At 31.5% G+C, this 18,221-nt stretch overlaps 1 protein-coding gene and 1 long non-coding RNA gene across 10 annotated transcripts in view; one reads left to right on the forward strand and one right to left on the reverse strand.

Annotated features, from left to right (window-relative positions):
• PTPN12 (protein tyrosine phosphatase non-receptor type 12) overlaps positions 1-15,409 on the forward strand; it is a 76,272-nt gene extending 60,863 nt beyond the window's left edge. For 3 of the 8 annotated variants that reach the window (XM_074268464.1, XM_074268470.1, XM_074268471.1), the window contains 9 exons: positions 43-120; positions 228-326; positions 3,786-3,871; positions 4,687-5,654; positions 9,516-9,593; positions 10,519-10,589; positions 11,242-11,272; positions 13,663-13,770; positions 14,428-15,409. In XM_074268464.1, the coding sequence (XP_074124565.1) occupies positions 43-120; positions 228-326; positions 3,786-3,871; positions 4,687-5,654; positions 9,516-9,593; positions 10,519-10,589; positions 11,242-11,272; positions 13,663-13,770; positions 14,428-14,489 (1,581 nt within the window). In that variant the 3' untranslated portion in view covers positions 14,490-15,409. The remainder of the gene's footprint in view (positions 1-42; positions 121-227; positions 327-3,785; positions 3,872-4,686; positions 5,655-9,515; positions 9,594-10,518; positions 10,590-11,241; positions 11,273-13,662; positions 13,771-14,427) is intronic. The other 5 variants (XM_074268465.1, XM_074268467.1, XM_074268466.1 and 2 more) reach the window with 5 other exon arrangements.
• LOC141543369 (uncharacterized) overlaps positions 12,519-18,221 on the reverse strand; it is a 41,482-nt gene continuing 35,779 nt past the window's right edge. For both annotated transcript variants that reach the window (XR_012482427.1, XR_012482426.1), the window contains one exon: positions 12,519-12,692. This is a non-coding gene — a long non-coding RNA (uncharacterized LOC141543369). The remainder of the gene's footprint in view (positions 12,693-18,221) is intronic.

Raw genomic sequence — 18,221 nt, forward strand, 5'->3', positions numbered from 1 at the left:
CAATTATTTCTCAGAATTCATGCAATAAATTATTTGTTCTAGAAAATACCCGAGGAGTTTAATGTATTCAACTTAATACAAGAAATGAGAACACAAAGGCATTCTGCAGTACAAACAAAGGTATATTTTTTTGTTCCTTTTCAACTCTGTTATTACATTAGTAAGATTCCATGGTTATTTTAAAATAAATGTATTTTGTTTATTATTCTTTTATTGATCTACAATAGGAACAATATGAACTTGTTCATCGAGCTATAGCCCAGTTGTTTGAAAAGCAACTTCAAAAATATGAAAAATACACAGACTGGAAAATTTCTGATGTAGTGGTAAGTTATTGGGACTTAACTTTCCAGGAAATTTATTTCTTACTAATACAAACCAGGTATCTTGGCTTTTAATTATCCATTTAAGTATGAACTTTTAAGAATTCTCTTATTCACAGCAGTATTTCTTAAATATGGTGGCAGCTACTTAATGCTTCTGGGATATAATTATTAAAACCAAATGGAAGTTGGAAGTGAAGGGTTTTGCTCTTAAAATCATGCAATACATGATAGTGCCAAATATAATTTTTAGATTGTCTGTGGCATTCCTGTTTCTGATTCTGATACTGAATTTTTAATCTTATTTCTCCTATTCTTTGTGTGTTGTTTTCCATTCTACTTCTTGATCTGAAATTCTTTGTTTAGTCATTTTTGAATCATCAACATTATTAAGTTAATTAAAAAGAAATAAGATTTATTTTGACACCTATATTAACATACTTAGAATTTTGGGTTTCAAGTCAGAAATTTTTTTTAAAGATATCTGGGACTTAGGTTACTACTATAAGCTATTTCTATACATAAAAGACCTTTTTATAGGTTTAGATTCAAATTCTGAGTAACAGAAGTAACCTTTTACTCTGTTGTTTTCCTTCTCCATTAGAATCCCATTGTGAAGTCTGTGTATGTATCTGATTGTGTTTCTGTGTGTGTCACCCATTCTTATCATTTGAATTTCCTATGTCTCATTGCTTCTGCTAAATGACAGGATTCTATGTTTAAAGTAGGAAATGCCTTTGAGCTAGCACTAAATAATTATTGTGATCTAATGATCCAGCCAGTCCAAATAATAGTAGTTTTGAAAAAAGAAAATGCAGTTTTAAATTAAGTTCCTCTTTTTTTCTTTGTGATATGCCAATTTGTTTATTTGTTATGAATGAGGAAATACAACTTAAAGAAGAGGTAGGTAATGAAGAGGTAATTTCTCTAAGGTCACTGACCTAATTGTGATAGAATTAGGTTTTTATTAAAAAAAAAAAAAAACAAAAAAACCTTTCTCAGTTGCCAGATTGGGATCTTTATACCATTGTATATCATTGTATTTGAGAGGAGAATTGGAATACTTCTGGATAATTATGAAGCTCAGGAAAGTAAAGTTCTAAGGACCTAGAATTTAGGAATTGTTGAATCTTGTCAAATATGTCTTGATGTAACAAACCCTGAAAATGAATTTTTAGAATAAATTCCTATTGGTAGATTACCTGTCACTTTCTCTCTTCAGGTAGTATAGAAAATAGAAATTCTGGTCATTTGGATTTCAGATAAACAAAGATTTTTCAATGTATTGGTCATTTTTGTTAACTTTTCTTTTCCCCCTTTTTTGTAAAAATAAAATATTTTAAACATACTTTTCTTCTTTTGAGTTTCAAATTTCTCTTCAATGCTTCCTTCTCAATGAATGAAGGGAGAAGTGTAAGATACTAACTACACATGTGAAATCATAACATTTAAAAATATTGTTATATGGTTGTCCTGGTATTAACATAAATCACTAAAAAAATTGCCTTTTTAAAATTAAAGCTTTTTGTTTTCAAAACATATTCATGAATAAGTTTTCAACATTAACCCTTGCAAATCCTTGTGTTACAATCCCCCCCCCCCCAACATGGCAAGTAATCCAATATATTTTAAACATGGTAAAAAATGTTAGATCCAATATGTGCATATATATTTATACAATTATTTTGCTGCACAACAAAAATCAAAAAGGAAAAAATGAGGAAGAAAATAAAATGCAAGCAAACAGCAACAAATAGAGTGAAAATGCTATGTTGTGATCCACACATACTTCCCACAATCCTCTCTCTGGGTGTAGATGGCTCTCTTCATCACAAGATCATTGGGACTGGCCTGAATCATCTCATTGTCGAAAAGAGCCATATCCATCAGAATTCTGGTTGCTAGAAATTTAAAAAACAAAACAAAACAAAATAAAAAAAAACAGGAAGAGATATAGGAATCAGACCTATGATTTCATGAATATAGAGTACTCTGCAGAGAATTTTTTTTTTTTTTTTTTAAGAATGAACATCAGCACCTTCTCTGAAAACAATTTTTATTTCAAGATTAAGGGATGTGAAACTAGCTCCAAGATTAACTTTATCCCCTAGGCCAATGGATAAAACAGAAGGACCAGCAAATTATAGAGTAGTTGCCCTCTCTTAAATTGTAGCAACCAAAAATGCCTTAGAAAATAATTATTTTCTGGACAAAAAACAAATACAATTGAATTTGGAAGACAAAAGATCATACCTAACCTTACATATGTTAAAAATTTTGAAGATGTTGGAAACAAAATTAAAACATAAGAGTTCTCTCAAGTGTCCTTTTCAATATCCTGAAATATAAACAAGCTTACCAACTTGGGATTTAGGGTCCATCTTGGAACTTTGCTTCCCTCCCACTCACACAAAGCCACTAAGTCTATCCAGTGGACAGATACCACAGGAAATGGTGCACATTAGCTACTAGCCACAAATGACAGGGAAGGAAGTGGGCGGAAAATGCTATCAGGAGGAGAAACTTGGGTCTATACTCAAGAGCCAAAAGCTAGAAAGAGAAAGAGCAATGAGCTTGAGGGAAAGGGAAATGGAAAACCAGTCCAAGTTGTCTTCTTTCCATAGAGTAAAGGAACCTGGCAGGCTCACTGCTGGGAATGTAATTGGTTTGGGGGGTTTATGTTACCATAAGCATCCAGGTCCTCTCTTTGAGTTGGAAGTTCCCACACATTTCCTATTAACAGTTAAAAATTCATGTATATTTGTTCCTATTGAATTTAACTAATCTATTAAAAGAGAAAAGACACAATAGTGTTAGCAACTTAGGACACATCACACTCCCTTTCTGCCACCCTTACCATTTGGAATAAATTCACTGTTATTTCTATTAAATTGTTTTAAGTGAAAGTAATGTTTAAAAGCAAAAGCAAAAATGTTTTCCAAAAAGGAAGTGAAGAAATATTTATATGGTAGTTGTACATGGAAATAACCATTAATTCTGTTCTTTGAATTCCTCCTCCCTACACTAAGAAGTCAGGTTAGGCCCATTTGGAAAAATTTGCCTAACAGTAATATGTCTTGTTAGTGAGTTTTGGAGAAAGTGTGCAAGAACCTTTTCTTTTTCAAGGTTTGTTTTTGATGATCTTGATTCACTGATTTGACAGTACTAATATTAAAAGGGATTTTCAAGAACAGACCCCTTGCCATATTTAATCATTTAAGATTTTCTTAACTTTTTTGAACTTAAATATCTATTTTGGTGCTGTAACTAAGAGTACTGGAGTTCAGGTATTTACCATTCTAAATGTAATTGGACCTCAGGGTTTTACTAAGACCACTTTTTTTTTTTTTTTTTTTAATCTGGGATGATTGACTTGTATTATGCAATGTTTTTGCCAGGAGCACCCAAGAAGATTGAGAAAAAATTAGAAAATAATTTTGTTTTCTTTTTTTCCTTTGCCAGGATGAAATTAGCCCAGAAAAGATTGTCAGCTCTCTGAACCTTGAAAAATCAGATTCTCCACCTCCAAAACCTCCACGTACCCGCAGGTACCACATCACTATATTTTCCTTTTTGGTCTGGAGGAATTCTTTCTCATGATAGCATATAAAATTAATAAAGTTGTTGCATATTTTAATCACAAAATAGGAATGCTTTGTTAGGGTTCTTTTTGTTAGCCTATAGTCTCTGATAGACTTCTTAATTTTAAGCACAGGCCATTGAATAAATGTTTTATAAAAATAATGGAAAATAAAAATAAGATTTAAGTGCAAGAAAGTTTTTTGATCAGGAAAGGCTTCACACAGACATTTGAGATAAATTGTAAAAGAAGAGCAGAATTCTGTGAGGAAGAAGGAGGAATTTGAGGGACTAAGAGGATGGCATTGTCCCCTAGAGTAAAAGTAAATGTAGGAAGGGGGAAGTATTTATGGAGAATTTAGGCCACAGAAGCAAGGGGAGGAAGCCATAGAGTATGGCAAGGACCGACCATAGGAGGGCAACTGAGATGATGCCAGGATCAAGTGAAGGTGTTAGAATGACAAGGAAGTGGGGAAAAGGAGAGAAGGGCGAGAAGAAAGAAAGGAGTAATCTTGAAGTCAGATGATTTAAGCTTTAAATTTCAGTTATGTCACTAGCTTTCTGGCTTAACAGGTTTCCTTTTCTGGAAAATGGAATAAATAATACATATATCACATTCTAACCAGGTTAAGAATCAGGTGAGAGATAATGGCCATGAAAAAGTATATTATGAATTCAAAGTGCTATTATGCACATATGTTGTTACTATTGTTAAGCAATTATATTATTGCAAATTTCACTCTCATACTCAAAGAATTTAATGTCATCCATTTTTTTTTCTCAGTTGCCTTGTTGAAGGTGATGCTAAAGAAGAAATATTACAGCCTCCTGAACCTCACCCTGTACCACCCATCTTGACACCTTCTCCTCCTTCAGCCTATCCAACAGTTACCACAGTATGGCAAGACAATGACAGATACCATCCAAAGCCCGTGTTGCATATAGTTTCATCAGAACAGCAGTCAACAGACCTCAATAAAAATTATAATAAACCAACAGAACTTCCAGGAAAGAATGAATCAATAGTTGAACATATGGAGAAGAAACTGGAACGAAACTTGAGTTTTGAAATTAAAAAGGTTCCCTTACAGGAAGGACCAAAAAGTTTTGATGGAAATTCTCTCTTGAATAGAGGACATGCAATCAAGATTAAATCTGTTTCTCCTTGTACAACTGAAAAACTCTCAAAGTCACAGGAGCCAAGTTCAGGGAATTCAATTGAAGATGTTTCTCAAAACTCTTGTGTGGACTGTGATGTATCACCATCTAGCAAAGTCTCAGTAACTACACAAGAAAGAATGCAGAGAAGTTTTGATACACCTCCAAGACCAGATTGTTTGCCTCTTAAAGAGAAAGGACATACTATATGGCCATTACATGGTTCTGAAAATGCATTGTCTATCCCTGATGAGTCTGAGAGCAAACCCTCAGATAATCAATGTCAGGCTACTAAAACTATTTCTCTAACACCAAGCCCCACGTTACAAGTAGAAGCCAACAGTCTTGTGGATAGTAATACACCTTCAGTTAGAGCACCCCTCAGTTTTACTAACCCTCTTCATTCTGATGATTCTGACAGTGATGAAGGGAACTGTGATGGAGCCATGCCTAAGAATGTGACTAATATTTCGACAGCAAGTGCTACAGTTTCTGCTGCCACTAGCACTGAAAACATTTCTACTAGAAAAGTATTACCAATGTCCATTGCTAGACATGATGTACCAGTTACAATATGTTCAGGGCCTGAAAAAGGTAGGTTTTATTCAGCTTCGCCCAATAGATCTCAAAGTATGATTGGCTTGTGAGTTGTTAAAATGGTTTTTCTTCTAAATTTCATAACCTAAATGATAAGGTATTTTTAGCACATAGGTTTGAAAATGATTGAAAATGAATTTTGTTGTCATAAAGTATAAGTCACAAATAATGGTAGATAACAAAGTTAGAGATATTTTATGTATCATACCCTGCAAAGTAAGAAGGGACATTGTAATTCAAAATGTTGTTGAAACCCACTGGAATAATTTAGGCCACTTGATATTATTTCTAACGAATATCCATTAAATAATCTTTTTATTTAGATGAATAACTTTCCTCTTTGACTGTAAACAACTTCATCAAATCAACTTAGAATTAAAACCAATTTTGAATTAAAAACTAAACAAAATTTCATCAAATTAACTTAGAATTAAAGCATTTTCAGTGTCTCTGAGATTTGTAGTTAAACTGAAGGATGGGAGCATTAATCTGCACAGAGATTGCTAGTTATTGGAGCCACATAAAATCTGAAGGGTAATAATATAGACCACATTGGAACAAAACAATCATAGTCTAGAACAGAGCTTTATAAATAAGGCTGTCTCTCTAAAATGAAATTTTACTTAAGTAAATGGTAATACTCCAATAAAATTTACACCAATTCGTAGCTTAAGAACTAGAGTTCTTTGTAAGCTAAATTAGGGGAGAAATGAAACCTACATTCTTTGGTGGACTAATAGTTATAATTCCATGTATATGCATTCATTTTATATATATATATATATATATATACACACATGCTATGCATGTGCACACATATATATTAGATTATTCTTATGTTTAATACTTCTACAGTTTGACCATTTTTAATTTTATTTTTGGTGACTGCCACCATGATTAAAATATTTGCAGAAAAGTATTAATTTTTAAATGCCCCCTTCTGTTGTAGTATATGGTAATAGAAATAATTGTTTACCTTCAGACAACAAAAAGGAATGTGAACACAAGTAATATGTTGGTAGTTATCAGTAACTAAGCAGTGCTACACATATATGAAAAATATGAGTGTCATAAAACATCTGTTTGCAAGTACTATATAAGGCATGATTTCCCCTCTTTAAGGTCCACAATAATTGTGTGTATACATGTATATTTGTATATGTATGTTTGTATACATACGTATGTTTAAAAACTGGAAAAGGATATATTGTTTAAAATTAAAATGTTTAATGTGTACATACATATACATACATACAGGTTAAATGGTGCCTTTATTTTTCAAACATTTTATCTTCTCTATAGTTGTGGATGGTATTCAAACATTTTATCTTCTCTATCTGTAGTTGTGGATGATGTTCTATAGGTTGAGAGATTTAGGCACAGTGATATTGGTCCAAGTTTTGTGAGAATTACTGTTGTGTCTTTGTAGATAAAATTTTTTTTGTTGGAAAACTTTTTTTGTTGGAATTCTTATGTTACTTAAAATTTTTATGTCTATAGAAAGCAGTTAATGATAGTTACCATGCTATCAACTTACTATTTCATATTTTAAATGTTTTCTTTTCATTTACTAGAATTTGAAAAATAATTACCAAATTGACTACATAGTATGTTTGTATAAAAACTGGATAACATGCCATGTGTTTTATACTTGAGGAAATATTTTACTCATATATTTTTTCCCTTGTTTGGTTGAGGGGGAAAGGTTTTGAGGAGGAGAATGCCTGAATTGTTGTTAGCCACAATATCATTTAAGGAATGGCTTGCCTTTGAAAAGCTCTTATTTTAAAGGGATGTGTGAAATTATATGTTGTTTCTTAAGCCTTGTTCTTTTTTGACCAGTTTACTTTCTAATGTTTTTGTTATTTTTATATTATTAACTAGACGAAAAGGGACTATTAAATAAGCTTGACATTACCAAAGCTTTTATCTGGAATATACTTTTGAGTTCAAAAAAATCTTTTTATCGCCTTGGCCTTGGATAAGTCAAATCATTGAAACTCTGTTTTCCTTCAGAAGCCATGTATATATCTTTTAAGTGAATAAGTAGTGGAAGAGAACATTGGCTATGGATTGCTAGTGAGTCCCGAGTTCACTTGTTAACTATTTGACCAGGAGCAAATCATCTACTTTGGCTCCCTTAAATTTGCTCATCTACAAAATGAGGTAATAATAGCAAACTCTCAGGGTTGTTGTGAGGTTAAGATCTTTTGCAGATCTTACATATATACAATCTTAAATATAAATATTATCACCACTTTTTAGCCACCTTTGACAGTGGCAGTTCTAAAGGATCCTTTTTTAGAGGAGACTTGTCTAATCAATAGTATTAGAAATTCAGGTGTTTTGCTTTTTTTTTTTTTTTTTTTTTTTTTTTTTTTTTTTTTTTTTTTTTTTTTAATTAAAATCATTGAATGATTTCAATGCTATTTGTCTTTGGAAAATATTTTTTTAACCAATTTTTAATTTTGAATTAATTTAAAATAAGTGACTTAATCAGATTTTGTCAAAGCTATATTCTAATGGACAATATAGTGAATATTTGAAAATGTCTATAGAGATTGTACAAACTGTTAACTGACAAATCTTAATCCTAGGAGAATGTTGATAAAGAATTTTGACTTAAATTTTGGGGTTATTTTAACAGCAAAAGTTGTCCAAAGAGTAAGTTTCTAGAAAGCTAGTTTACAAACTCTATATGCAATATAACTAATGGTGAGTTGGTCCTTTTTGGCTAGAACACTTTCTACTAAGATAAAGATCTTGGGTGGATGGTTATATAGCCAGAGGCTATCCCCTCTAATCTGGGTTACTTCCAAAGATTACAAAGGCTATCTGGATTTTAGAATCTAAAGCTATCCAGAATCTAAAGCTAGAAGAAACTTCAAAAACTATTTATTCCAGTTCCCCTCAGTTTACAGTGGAACTGAAGGTGAGAGAAGTTAAGTGACCCACTCAAGGAAAATTAAATGGCAGGATTTGGATTTACATCTTGTGACTTCCATCTGGTCTTCCTCCAGAGTATGTGTAGATGGCTCAAGTATAAACCAGAACTGTCAAAAATGCAACCCACAGTACTCCCTATTAGAGCTGGGACCCTATTAAAATATAATTAGTAAATATTAAAGAAAAACACATTTAAACATAATGTTAATTTATGTGGTTTTCGAAGACAATTAGGGATTCTTAATGCATCATTCTACTTGAGTCTGATGCCAGTAGTGTACACTATATAGGAAAATTGTGGCTGATCTTAGGCAAAATAACTGTGAAATAAGAAAAACTTTAGAGTCTTTTAGCTGCTCATTTTTCTTCGCCTTGTTCCTTTCTTCTGCTTCTTTTTATCTCCTTTTATCTCCTGAGGCATTGCCTGTCACTCTGGCAGAAAAAGTTATGGATAATACTCTTTTTGATACATTTTGTTACCTCACAGATATTCTTAAATCAAAATATGAATTATAAAGTTATGAGAAACCTTTCTTGTATTCACTGAAAGCCCAGCAAATAGGTTACCTATTTTCCTTACTAAGGAAAATCCTGGGGGCCAAATCCTAATTAGTACTAAGTAGACTACTTTAGCCTTTATCTCTTGAGCATTAGAAAAAATTTGTGGGAGAACTGTCTTGTTAAAAATACATTCTTAGATGCAGTTCATATTTTCATTTTAGTGTTTGATTTCCTCAGAATGGATAGTAGAAAGATATTAAGGAATAAAAATCGATTATATTATTTTTGCTATTTTGAGTTTTCTTTGAGAAACTATTAACTATATCGCCGTTCTTGAAATGAATATAAGAATGCTTTCATTCTGTTTAAATGACATTTAATTTCATTCTTAATCATGTGTATTTAATTTAGATGTTGATGTTAGCGAAGATTCACCTCCCCCACTACCTGAAAGAACTCCTGAATCTTTTGTATTAGCAAGTGAGCATAGTGAGTTTCTTTTATATTGTTTTATACTGTTACATTTTTTTAGTCTTTGATGAAATATTTCACTTCATATATAAAAATTTCCTCAGTGCATTATGTAAATTGATTAAGAACTAGATTTAAAAGCATTTTGTACAATAGTTAAGAATAAAATTTTTAAATTAATATTGCAAATTTTAAACTAAAATTTTGACAAATTGGTCTTTTTCAACCATTGAAGTTTTTTCCTATGTTATACCTGATTGATGACTTTATAGCTAACTAAATTAAGCTTTTCACTTTGAGATCTGCAAATATGTTTACAAATGTGTAAGTTACTTTTTGGAGATAAATATTCTTAAAGATATTAGGAATTTCAGAACTGGCATGCTACACTTAATGACATTTTTATTGTGTTCTCATAACAAACTTATTTTAATTATGATAAAGAAACTTTGAATTTTATGATGGAATTCCAGGATTCTTTAAACTAAGGCTTATTATTGTTTCTCCTTAAACTAAGCAAAGTAGCACTACTACAATACAACTGCATATTTGTATTGGCTTCCTTAATTACTGTATTTTTAATTTTAAATTACTGTTATCAATATTTTAGAGAATTTACTTTTCTAATTTGTTTCTCACCAGCATTTCACTAATATTTGGTATTTTATTGAGTTTTAGTATGTTTCATTCTAAGCATTTTTTTGGGGGGGGGCAGTAGTACACACACACTCTACATGCATGCATATACATATATACATATGTGTGTACACATATATTTATAGATTGAAAATTGTTTAAACTTAATAAATGTGCAATCTATTTATGTCAGCATTTTTTAAAATTTATACCTTGAATGTTCTGTTTTCATAAATATTACTGAAATATAAAGGAATTTCATGATTAAAGAATTTAGGTTTTGATCACAGCAATCTATTTTTCTCAGATACACCTGTAAGATCACTTGAGTGGAATGAACTTCATACCCAAGAGCAGTCTGAACAAAAGAAATCTGAAGTAAGAGTTTTATTTTTAGACAAGCTACAAGAATCTTAGAAATATTACTCTTTTTTGGTATTACTTAAATATACTGATTTGCAGATTGTAATTATATTACAATTTAGATTTGTAACTATGAAGTGAAAATGAAACATGAATTACCACGATAAGAAATTATGGCATTTTACCTTGTACTCACATACTGTACCATTATCAGAAATTAGATTTGATGGCTACAAAATTTGCATAATAGTTAATAAGCATGATATTCCAGAGTCAGTTGGGAGCAAGTATGGGTAGGGATTTAATTCAAACAGTGAACTGAATTTGGAACTTCCATTGGGCTTTCAAGAAAAGAGACTGAAGATGAAATTCCTGTTTTCATGACTATCGGAGGAATGCAGAGGGGAGAGGGGGGAGGAAGAGAGAAGGAGAGAGGGGGAGAGAGAATGTGTGTGTGTGTGTGTGTGTGTGTGTGTGTGTGTGTGTGTGTGTGTGTGTGTGTGTGTGTGTAAAACATTTCTTGATTTTTATTTAAACTGCACTGGAAGCACTATTTTCCTCAGTTATCACTTGGAAAATTCTGACACCTGATAAAAGATTTAAGGTTTCGTAGATGCATGTTAATTAAAAAAAAAAAAATTAAGTTTTCCAAATAATTATTTAACAGGGCTTGATATCTACCGACAATAAAACATTTGGTAAGTGATTAAGCTTTCTTTCCATTTTGTTTTCTACATAAATGAAAAAATGTTTTATTATTTCATCATTCAAAAAAGAATTCCATTTCTTAAAACTTTTGAGTTACATTTTGTGGTTTACTTCAAGGAAGACAGGATTTCATCTATCAAGGACATCTTATTTAGTGCAAATCATCTTATTTGGTGCAAATCTTGATCATATTCTATAAATCTGTCAGGAGATTTACTTGACATATTGGGGCCCATCTTCTTGCAGTCCCCTTCTTCATTTCTGGTCATACATCTCTTTAAAAATATCGTTTTGATCTTTTTTACACATAGTTCATTGTAAGGTAATGGCTGCCAGATTAGATAATTGCACTTGGTGAAAGCTTAGAAAATTCTTGGAATATTTTCTTCTATTTTTATTTAAAATATACATATGTGGATTTGGTTCCCTGTTTCGATTGTATGATAGTCAAGATTTATAACTGAAATTCAAACCAATCTAACAGGGTCAAATTAGAAAACTTCTTAATCAAGTGACTGCCATAATTATGTAATATAGTATACACCGTCCTGATTTAGTTATTTATAAATATTTATAATACCACTGAACTGTAACTATAATTTCACTGTCATGCCAAAAGTGATTATTATACATAATGTAATCAAGCGTTTCATTTAAGCTTTTTATTTTTCAAAACATATGTATGGACAATTCAACATTAGCCCTTGCAAAACCTTGTGTTCCAATTCTCCCCCTTCTCCCCCATGACTTCCCCTAGATGGTAAGTAGTCTAATACATTTTAAAAATCTATCTTAAATCCAATATATGCATACATTGTAATCAAGCATTTCAATGCTTGATATATTGCAGTTTAATAGCATGCTTTATTTACTGTTTAATTTAAAATTATGCACAATAATTTAAAATTAGCACCATAATCAGTTTGATAAAATTGACCTTTTGGGCGATAAGTGATGATACTTAATATATTTCTTTTTAGGTGGAAAAGCTAGCGTGTCAATTCATTAATAATTCACTTTTAAGATGAAAAATATTTAATTCACTTTTAAGATGAAAAATATTGCTAAAAACTGATTTTTTTCTAAAAGGTAAAATTGTTAAAAAGAAAAAATTTGATTCCCAACTTTATATTCCCTAGACATTACAATTTAGCTTTTAAGCAGATTCTGCATATAAGTCAAAAACAGTATAGAAATCTTATATTATGGTATATTGAAGAACAAACTTGCCAAAAATCTTTTGCATCAAATATAATTCAAGTAGGGTTTACACCTATCATCCTACAGACACTGTGTAGTCAGAAACCTGTCTGTAACCAGAACCAGAATTGCTTCTGGAAGAAGAGTACCATCTTCCTGGATATTAATTCTGTGACATCCATTTTTCAAACGCCAATCTCAACACAAAATCTAGGAGGACAAAACACAAGGCATTAAAAGTCTAGGAGGACAAAACACAAGGCATTACACTTTAAATTAAATTTAAACATTTAGCATTAGACTCAGTATATTTATAGGTTTTATTTTTTATTACTTTTGGTGGTGTGAACTATTGTGTTAAATAAAGAAGTATATAAAGAAAACATAGTGTGGCATAGTGTATAGAAACCTGGACTAAAACCAGGAAGCTGTGATTATTTTAACTACCTTTGAAACAGACTGTGACACACCTTAAGTCACTTAACCCTGTCTCAAACTTAAAGATAAGGTGCTGACTTTCACTGATAAGCAGGGATTTTCTTACCTGACAGTTGTTAACTCTACCAGTTAAATCACAGGTCCAGGACTTATTCCCTTCCCTTTAAGTACTTAGGATCACAAATTTAGTTTTGGAGAAGACTTTAGAAATGTTCTCCATTTATATAAGTTGTAACTTGTTCAAGGTCATGTATAATAAGGTTCATGTATAATAAACTGAAACATAAACCCAGGTATTTAGATTCAACTTAACCATTATATCCATATTACCTACCACACTTTCATAAAATAACTGAATAGATGATTACAAAGAAAATGCTCTTGAAATAGCATGGTTTAAGCATCCAGCTATAGAAACCTAAAACTCCTGTTAAATTTAGTTGTTTTATTTTCCATGTTGCTGTGGGTACACCATAATTGTATCCCTATCCCCACTTTAAGAAAAATTTAAAAAATGAAGACCATATCATATAATATTGGAAAATTTAACAACTGGCTCATATCAAGATATATAGTCACCTAATGCTCACATGACTTTCAGAAACACATAGTGTTGTTCAGAGTATACTTACGTTTACCTGGGTATTTCAGTAATCTCCTTTGTTATTTCTATTAGAGCTCTAAATTCAGAATGTTACAAATGATTATAGCTAATAAATTTTTATTCTGTTTTGTCTTTTAGATCATCCCATAGTGAGTGATGAGATAGAGACTAATCCAGAATGTTTACTCGCTACTTTAGGTAACAAAGATCATATTTCAGAAAGTCCAGCTGAAGCCACGGATATTGGTAATAATTCCATTAAACAATTTGTTGTTTTTACCTTTTATCGATTATTGTCCTCCCCAAATTTATAACTAAGCAGCATATATTAGAAAGAAGAGAGAAGGCCAAACTTTCCTGTACTGGTGTGGTAGTGTTTTATGTGAGTTCTAATATACTAGCTAAAAATAAGTGTTTGCTACATTAATCGAGGAATAAATGAAAGCATACTTAAATGAATATACCCCATCAGAATGAATGAACAAAGAAAAATATTTATTGTTGAAATGGTTTTACTTTAGTTTGGAAGCAGTATCAAATTTATTATTTTTTTTTTCTCAAGTTGTATTTTGATTGAATAAAATATTTTTGTTAGGTCCGACACAGGATTTTTTTTTTTTTTTTTTTTTTTTTTTTTTGAGGCTGGGGTTAAGTGCCTTGGCCAGGGTCACACAGCTAGGAAGTGTTAAGTGTCTGAGATCAGATTTGAACTCAGGTCCTCCTGAATTCAAGGCTGGTGCTCTATCCACTGCACCACCTAGCTGCCCCCACAGAGGATTTTTTTTTTAATGTAAAATTTCTTTATAGAAAATTGTGTTCCTAAAGATAAAGGCAGAGTAAGATAGTTGTAAATAATATGCTTCAAAACTTTGAAAGTTTATCCTCTCTATATTTTGACTGTAGGTTTTGGTAATCGTTGTGGAAAACCTAAAGGACCAAGAGATCCACCTTCAGAATGGACATGATGCAGCGAAACAAAGGATATACAGAATTATACTGGAAAATTCAAGTGCCACTGAAAACCAGATTGATGTATTTCACTTCCCCAAAAATAGAGAAAAGATTGGGTTATTGTGGGTGGGAGCAGTTTTGAGCAGTTTCTAAGAGAGCAGTGTTGATTGTAACCTACAAAGGATATAAAGGTTTTTAAGTACATCCATTTTAAACTTAAACATTCACAACAATGGATTCCAGTATTACATTTGAATTTTTTGGGGGAGGGAGGGAATGGGACCATCTACTCTGCCTTATTGTACACTTAGGAAAAAGTATTACATATGATTTATTTTGTAACTTCAAGTATTATTGCCTTAATGTCTCTTAACCCTGTTACACGCTGCTTGTAGACATATGTTAATACAGTAATACTTTTATGAGAAATTGAGTTTATGGACTACTCTTTTGCTAATGTTTTATCATGTATGCATTATTTTGTATATGTACAGGGCAAGTAGGTATATAATTTGATAAAGTTGGAATCATAAGATATTAACAGAAGATGTAAGGAATCTCTGCATGGTCTAAATCTTTGTCTACCTTATTTGTAAATTATTTGCCCTGATGTTTTAGAAAATAGTTTTGGATTTTTAAAATTGCTGGACACATGCTGTCAGCATTACAAGTTAGCAGAGATAAAAAGAGATTGTAATAATTTTGTAAATTGTATGCAAAGGTTATTTTTATATTATATACTGTTTGTTGATCCTAATTTGTCCTGGTTTTCATCTAGTTATAGAGATTCAGTAAGTGCCTTGGAACAATATTGAATTCTCTTAGCTCATGTGTGTTACTTTAATATTTGAGTTCAACTGGGATTAGAAAACTATCAAAATTGTCTTATGTTTAGGATATTTCACCTGCCAGTAAAAAATCAAAACAAAACCAATTCTACAAATTTCTGTCTCTTTTGGTTATCATTTTAGCTTTCTTAAGAAACTTGAACTTAAATGGGAATTTTGTTTCTTTTCTTTTTTTTTTTTTTTTTTTTTGATTGAAGTCCTGTTTTAATTATTCTTCCTAATTACCCTTCATGCCATATACCCTTCATGTCATAAGGACTAATTGAAATATCTTCAAAGCTAGGGCAAAAGCTACAATCAGGTTTGGATACTGCAAGAGATTTCTTTCTTTTGCTTTATAGTAAGAGGCTTTTTAGACGTTCCCTTATTATCAAACAATTTGGAGAGATACAGAATGTGGAGAGAAGCTTTGAAGAAGAAAAGTGTGACCACTATGAATGGAAAAGGAATTTACAAAACATGCATGGGTAATTTTTCAACATTGACCCTTGCAAAACCTTCTGTTCCAAATTTTCCCCTTCTTCCCCCTAACCCCTCCCCTAGATGGCAGGTAGTTTAATACCTTAAATATGTTGAAATATATGTTAAATCCACTATATGTACACATATTTATACAGTTATCTTGCTGCACAAGAAAAATCAGATCAAAAAAAGGACAAAAACTGCAAAAGAAAACAATGCAGGCAAACAACAACAGAGAATAAGAATGCTATGTTGTGGTCCATACTCTGTTCCCACAGTTTTCTTTCTGGATGTAGATGGTTCTCTTCATCACTGAGCAAGTGGAATTGGTTTGAATCATCTCATTGTTGGAGAGAGTCAGGTCACTGACGGCTTTTTTAATGGTAGAAAAATTTTAAATCAATTCTCCTTCCATATTTATCTTCAATTTGATTTTTGCTGTTTACTCAGGAATTTTTTGTATTGAATCAACAAAAATTTACTCAGTTCATCCAGTCACTATGCTAGTTGTTAGGTTTGCAAAAATACACATACATACACAAATCTCTTCTCCCAAGCTTACATGTTATCAGAGACAATAAGTATTTATACAAGTAGATACAGAATAAATAAAATGTAGTTAGGAAAGGAGAGGGCAGTAGTAGTTGTGGGAATTCAGTGAAGTTGGTGCTTGAACTGAGCACTGAAAGAGGCAGAGGACAGGAGAAAGTGCTTTACCATTTACTACTTAATTAGTCAAGTATTAGAAAGCCATGGAATTAATGAAGAAGAACACATGATGAACAGAGAATGCCAGTTTGGCTGGATAATAAGACTTCAGAAAGATCCCATATGAGGTTAGAATAATGTCTCTCCAAGATTTAAAATTTTTGAGTAGAAATGGTAAGCCAGCAAACAAGACAGTTGAAGACTTAAATTCTAATGAGAACATTCAACACTTAAGAGGAGAGGATTACAAGCATGTTATACAAAAATGGGTTTCAAGAAGGAAGGAGATGTAATACTTTTCCCACTTCTGTAAAAAATTTTCTCAACTTCTAGTGCATATTTGGAAATTAAGGCAAGGCATATTGCTATTTTTGGTACTTGAAATGCCATTGCTATTGGAAAGAATCTTAGAATGAATCTTAAATGGGCTGTTAAATAAGCATTTGAATTATGAAGGCTCAGATTGATTAAGTGATTTACCCAAAGCCCAAAGTAGTGACGCAGTGGCAGTGGGAGAGATACCAAACTGAATGGACGAGTGATTTACTTTTAAAATGAATTTGGTAATATCATGAATTTTGGAATGGAGACACATTAGTTAATAGTTTAAGTCAAAAATAATATTTACTAAGCATGTGTTTTTTGCCAAAAATGTATACACAGTTCTTCATATAGTTTGCTTTTGCCCAAAGGTATCTGTGTGCTTTTAAGAATTAATAATAGACTAGAATAATAATTGGATTCATGGATGAAATTATTAGCCTATCTGGGAATTAAGAACATTTGTCACAAATGGACATTTTAAAATATAAAATCCATGTAGTTATTCATTTATTTTAGGATTCATTGCAGGGGTCTTTCATTCATATTCCTGAGTTTCAAAACACTTGTCTTTTCATTTTTGACCCAAATGTTTCCTCCAATCCTTTATATAGATATATATTACATTCTATGAGTACATACCTCATATATTAAAAATTAGATTGTTGTAAAATGCAACAAATCTACATATTTTTTTAAATAGCTCCACCTTGATTTTCAATTTTTCTTTTCTAATTTTTTTTTTTTACATAATCCTGAAAAGTTGAAATCTCATTTTTTTGGTAAATGCAAAAGTTTAGGCAAAATGCAAAAATAGATGCAAAAATTCTAACAGACTTTCAGCATAATCTCAGGAATTTTTTTTTTTTTTTACATTATACTGAATAATGCCTCTATGAGCTGTTTTATATAGTATTTGTTGTAACTTATTGCCTGTAAGGACACAGAAAATTAACAATTTAAGACTTGTCATTTAAAAACAGCATTTGGATTGTTCTATATGATTAACCTAAGAAAAAAACAACTGAATATTCAGAAAGTTGATAATAATGATGATAACATTTTTACAGAGCTTACGTTATATGCCAGACACAGTGCTTCTAAGTGCTTCATAATTCTTATTTCATTTCAGCCTCACACCTGGAATAGAAGTGCTTTTCTTACTCCTATTTTACATTTTATCCCTGAGGCATAGAGGTTAAATAACTTGCCCAAGGCCAAACTTGTAGAAATGTTTGAGATCATATTTGAACTTGGGTCTTAGGCTCTATCCATTGTGCCAGATGGATTTATTGAATTATCCTTATTTTATGACTCCTTTCCACAAACTGCATTCAAGCCAAACAGGATTACTCTACTCAGATACATTCTATGCTTACCTTTCGTAGCCATGCTAACTGTTCTTTG

The sequence above is a fragment of the Sminthopsis crassicaudata genome, chromosome 5 (assembly GCF_048593235.1).
Source record: "Sminthopsis crassicaudata isolate SCR6 chromosome 5, ASM4859323v1, whole genome shotgun sequence".
Lineage (NCBI taxonomy): Eukaryota > Metazoa > Chordata > Mammalia > Dasyuromorphia > Dasyuridae > Sminthopsis > Sminthopsis crassicaudata.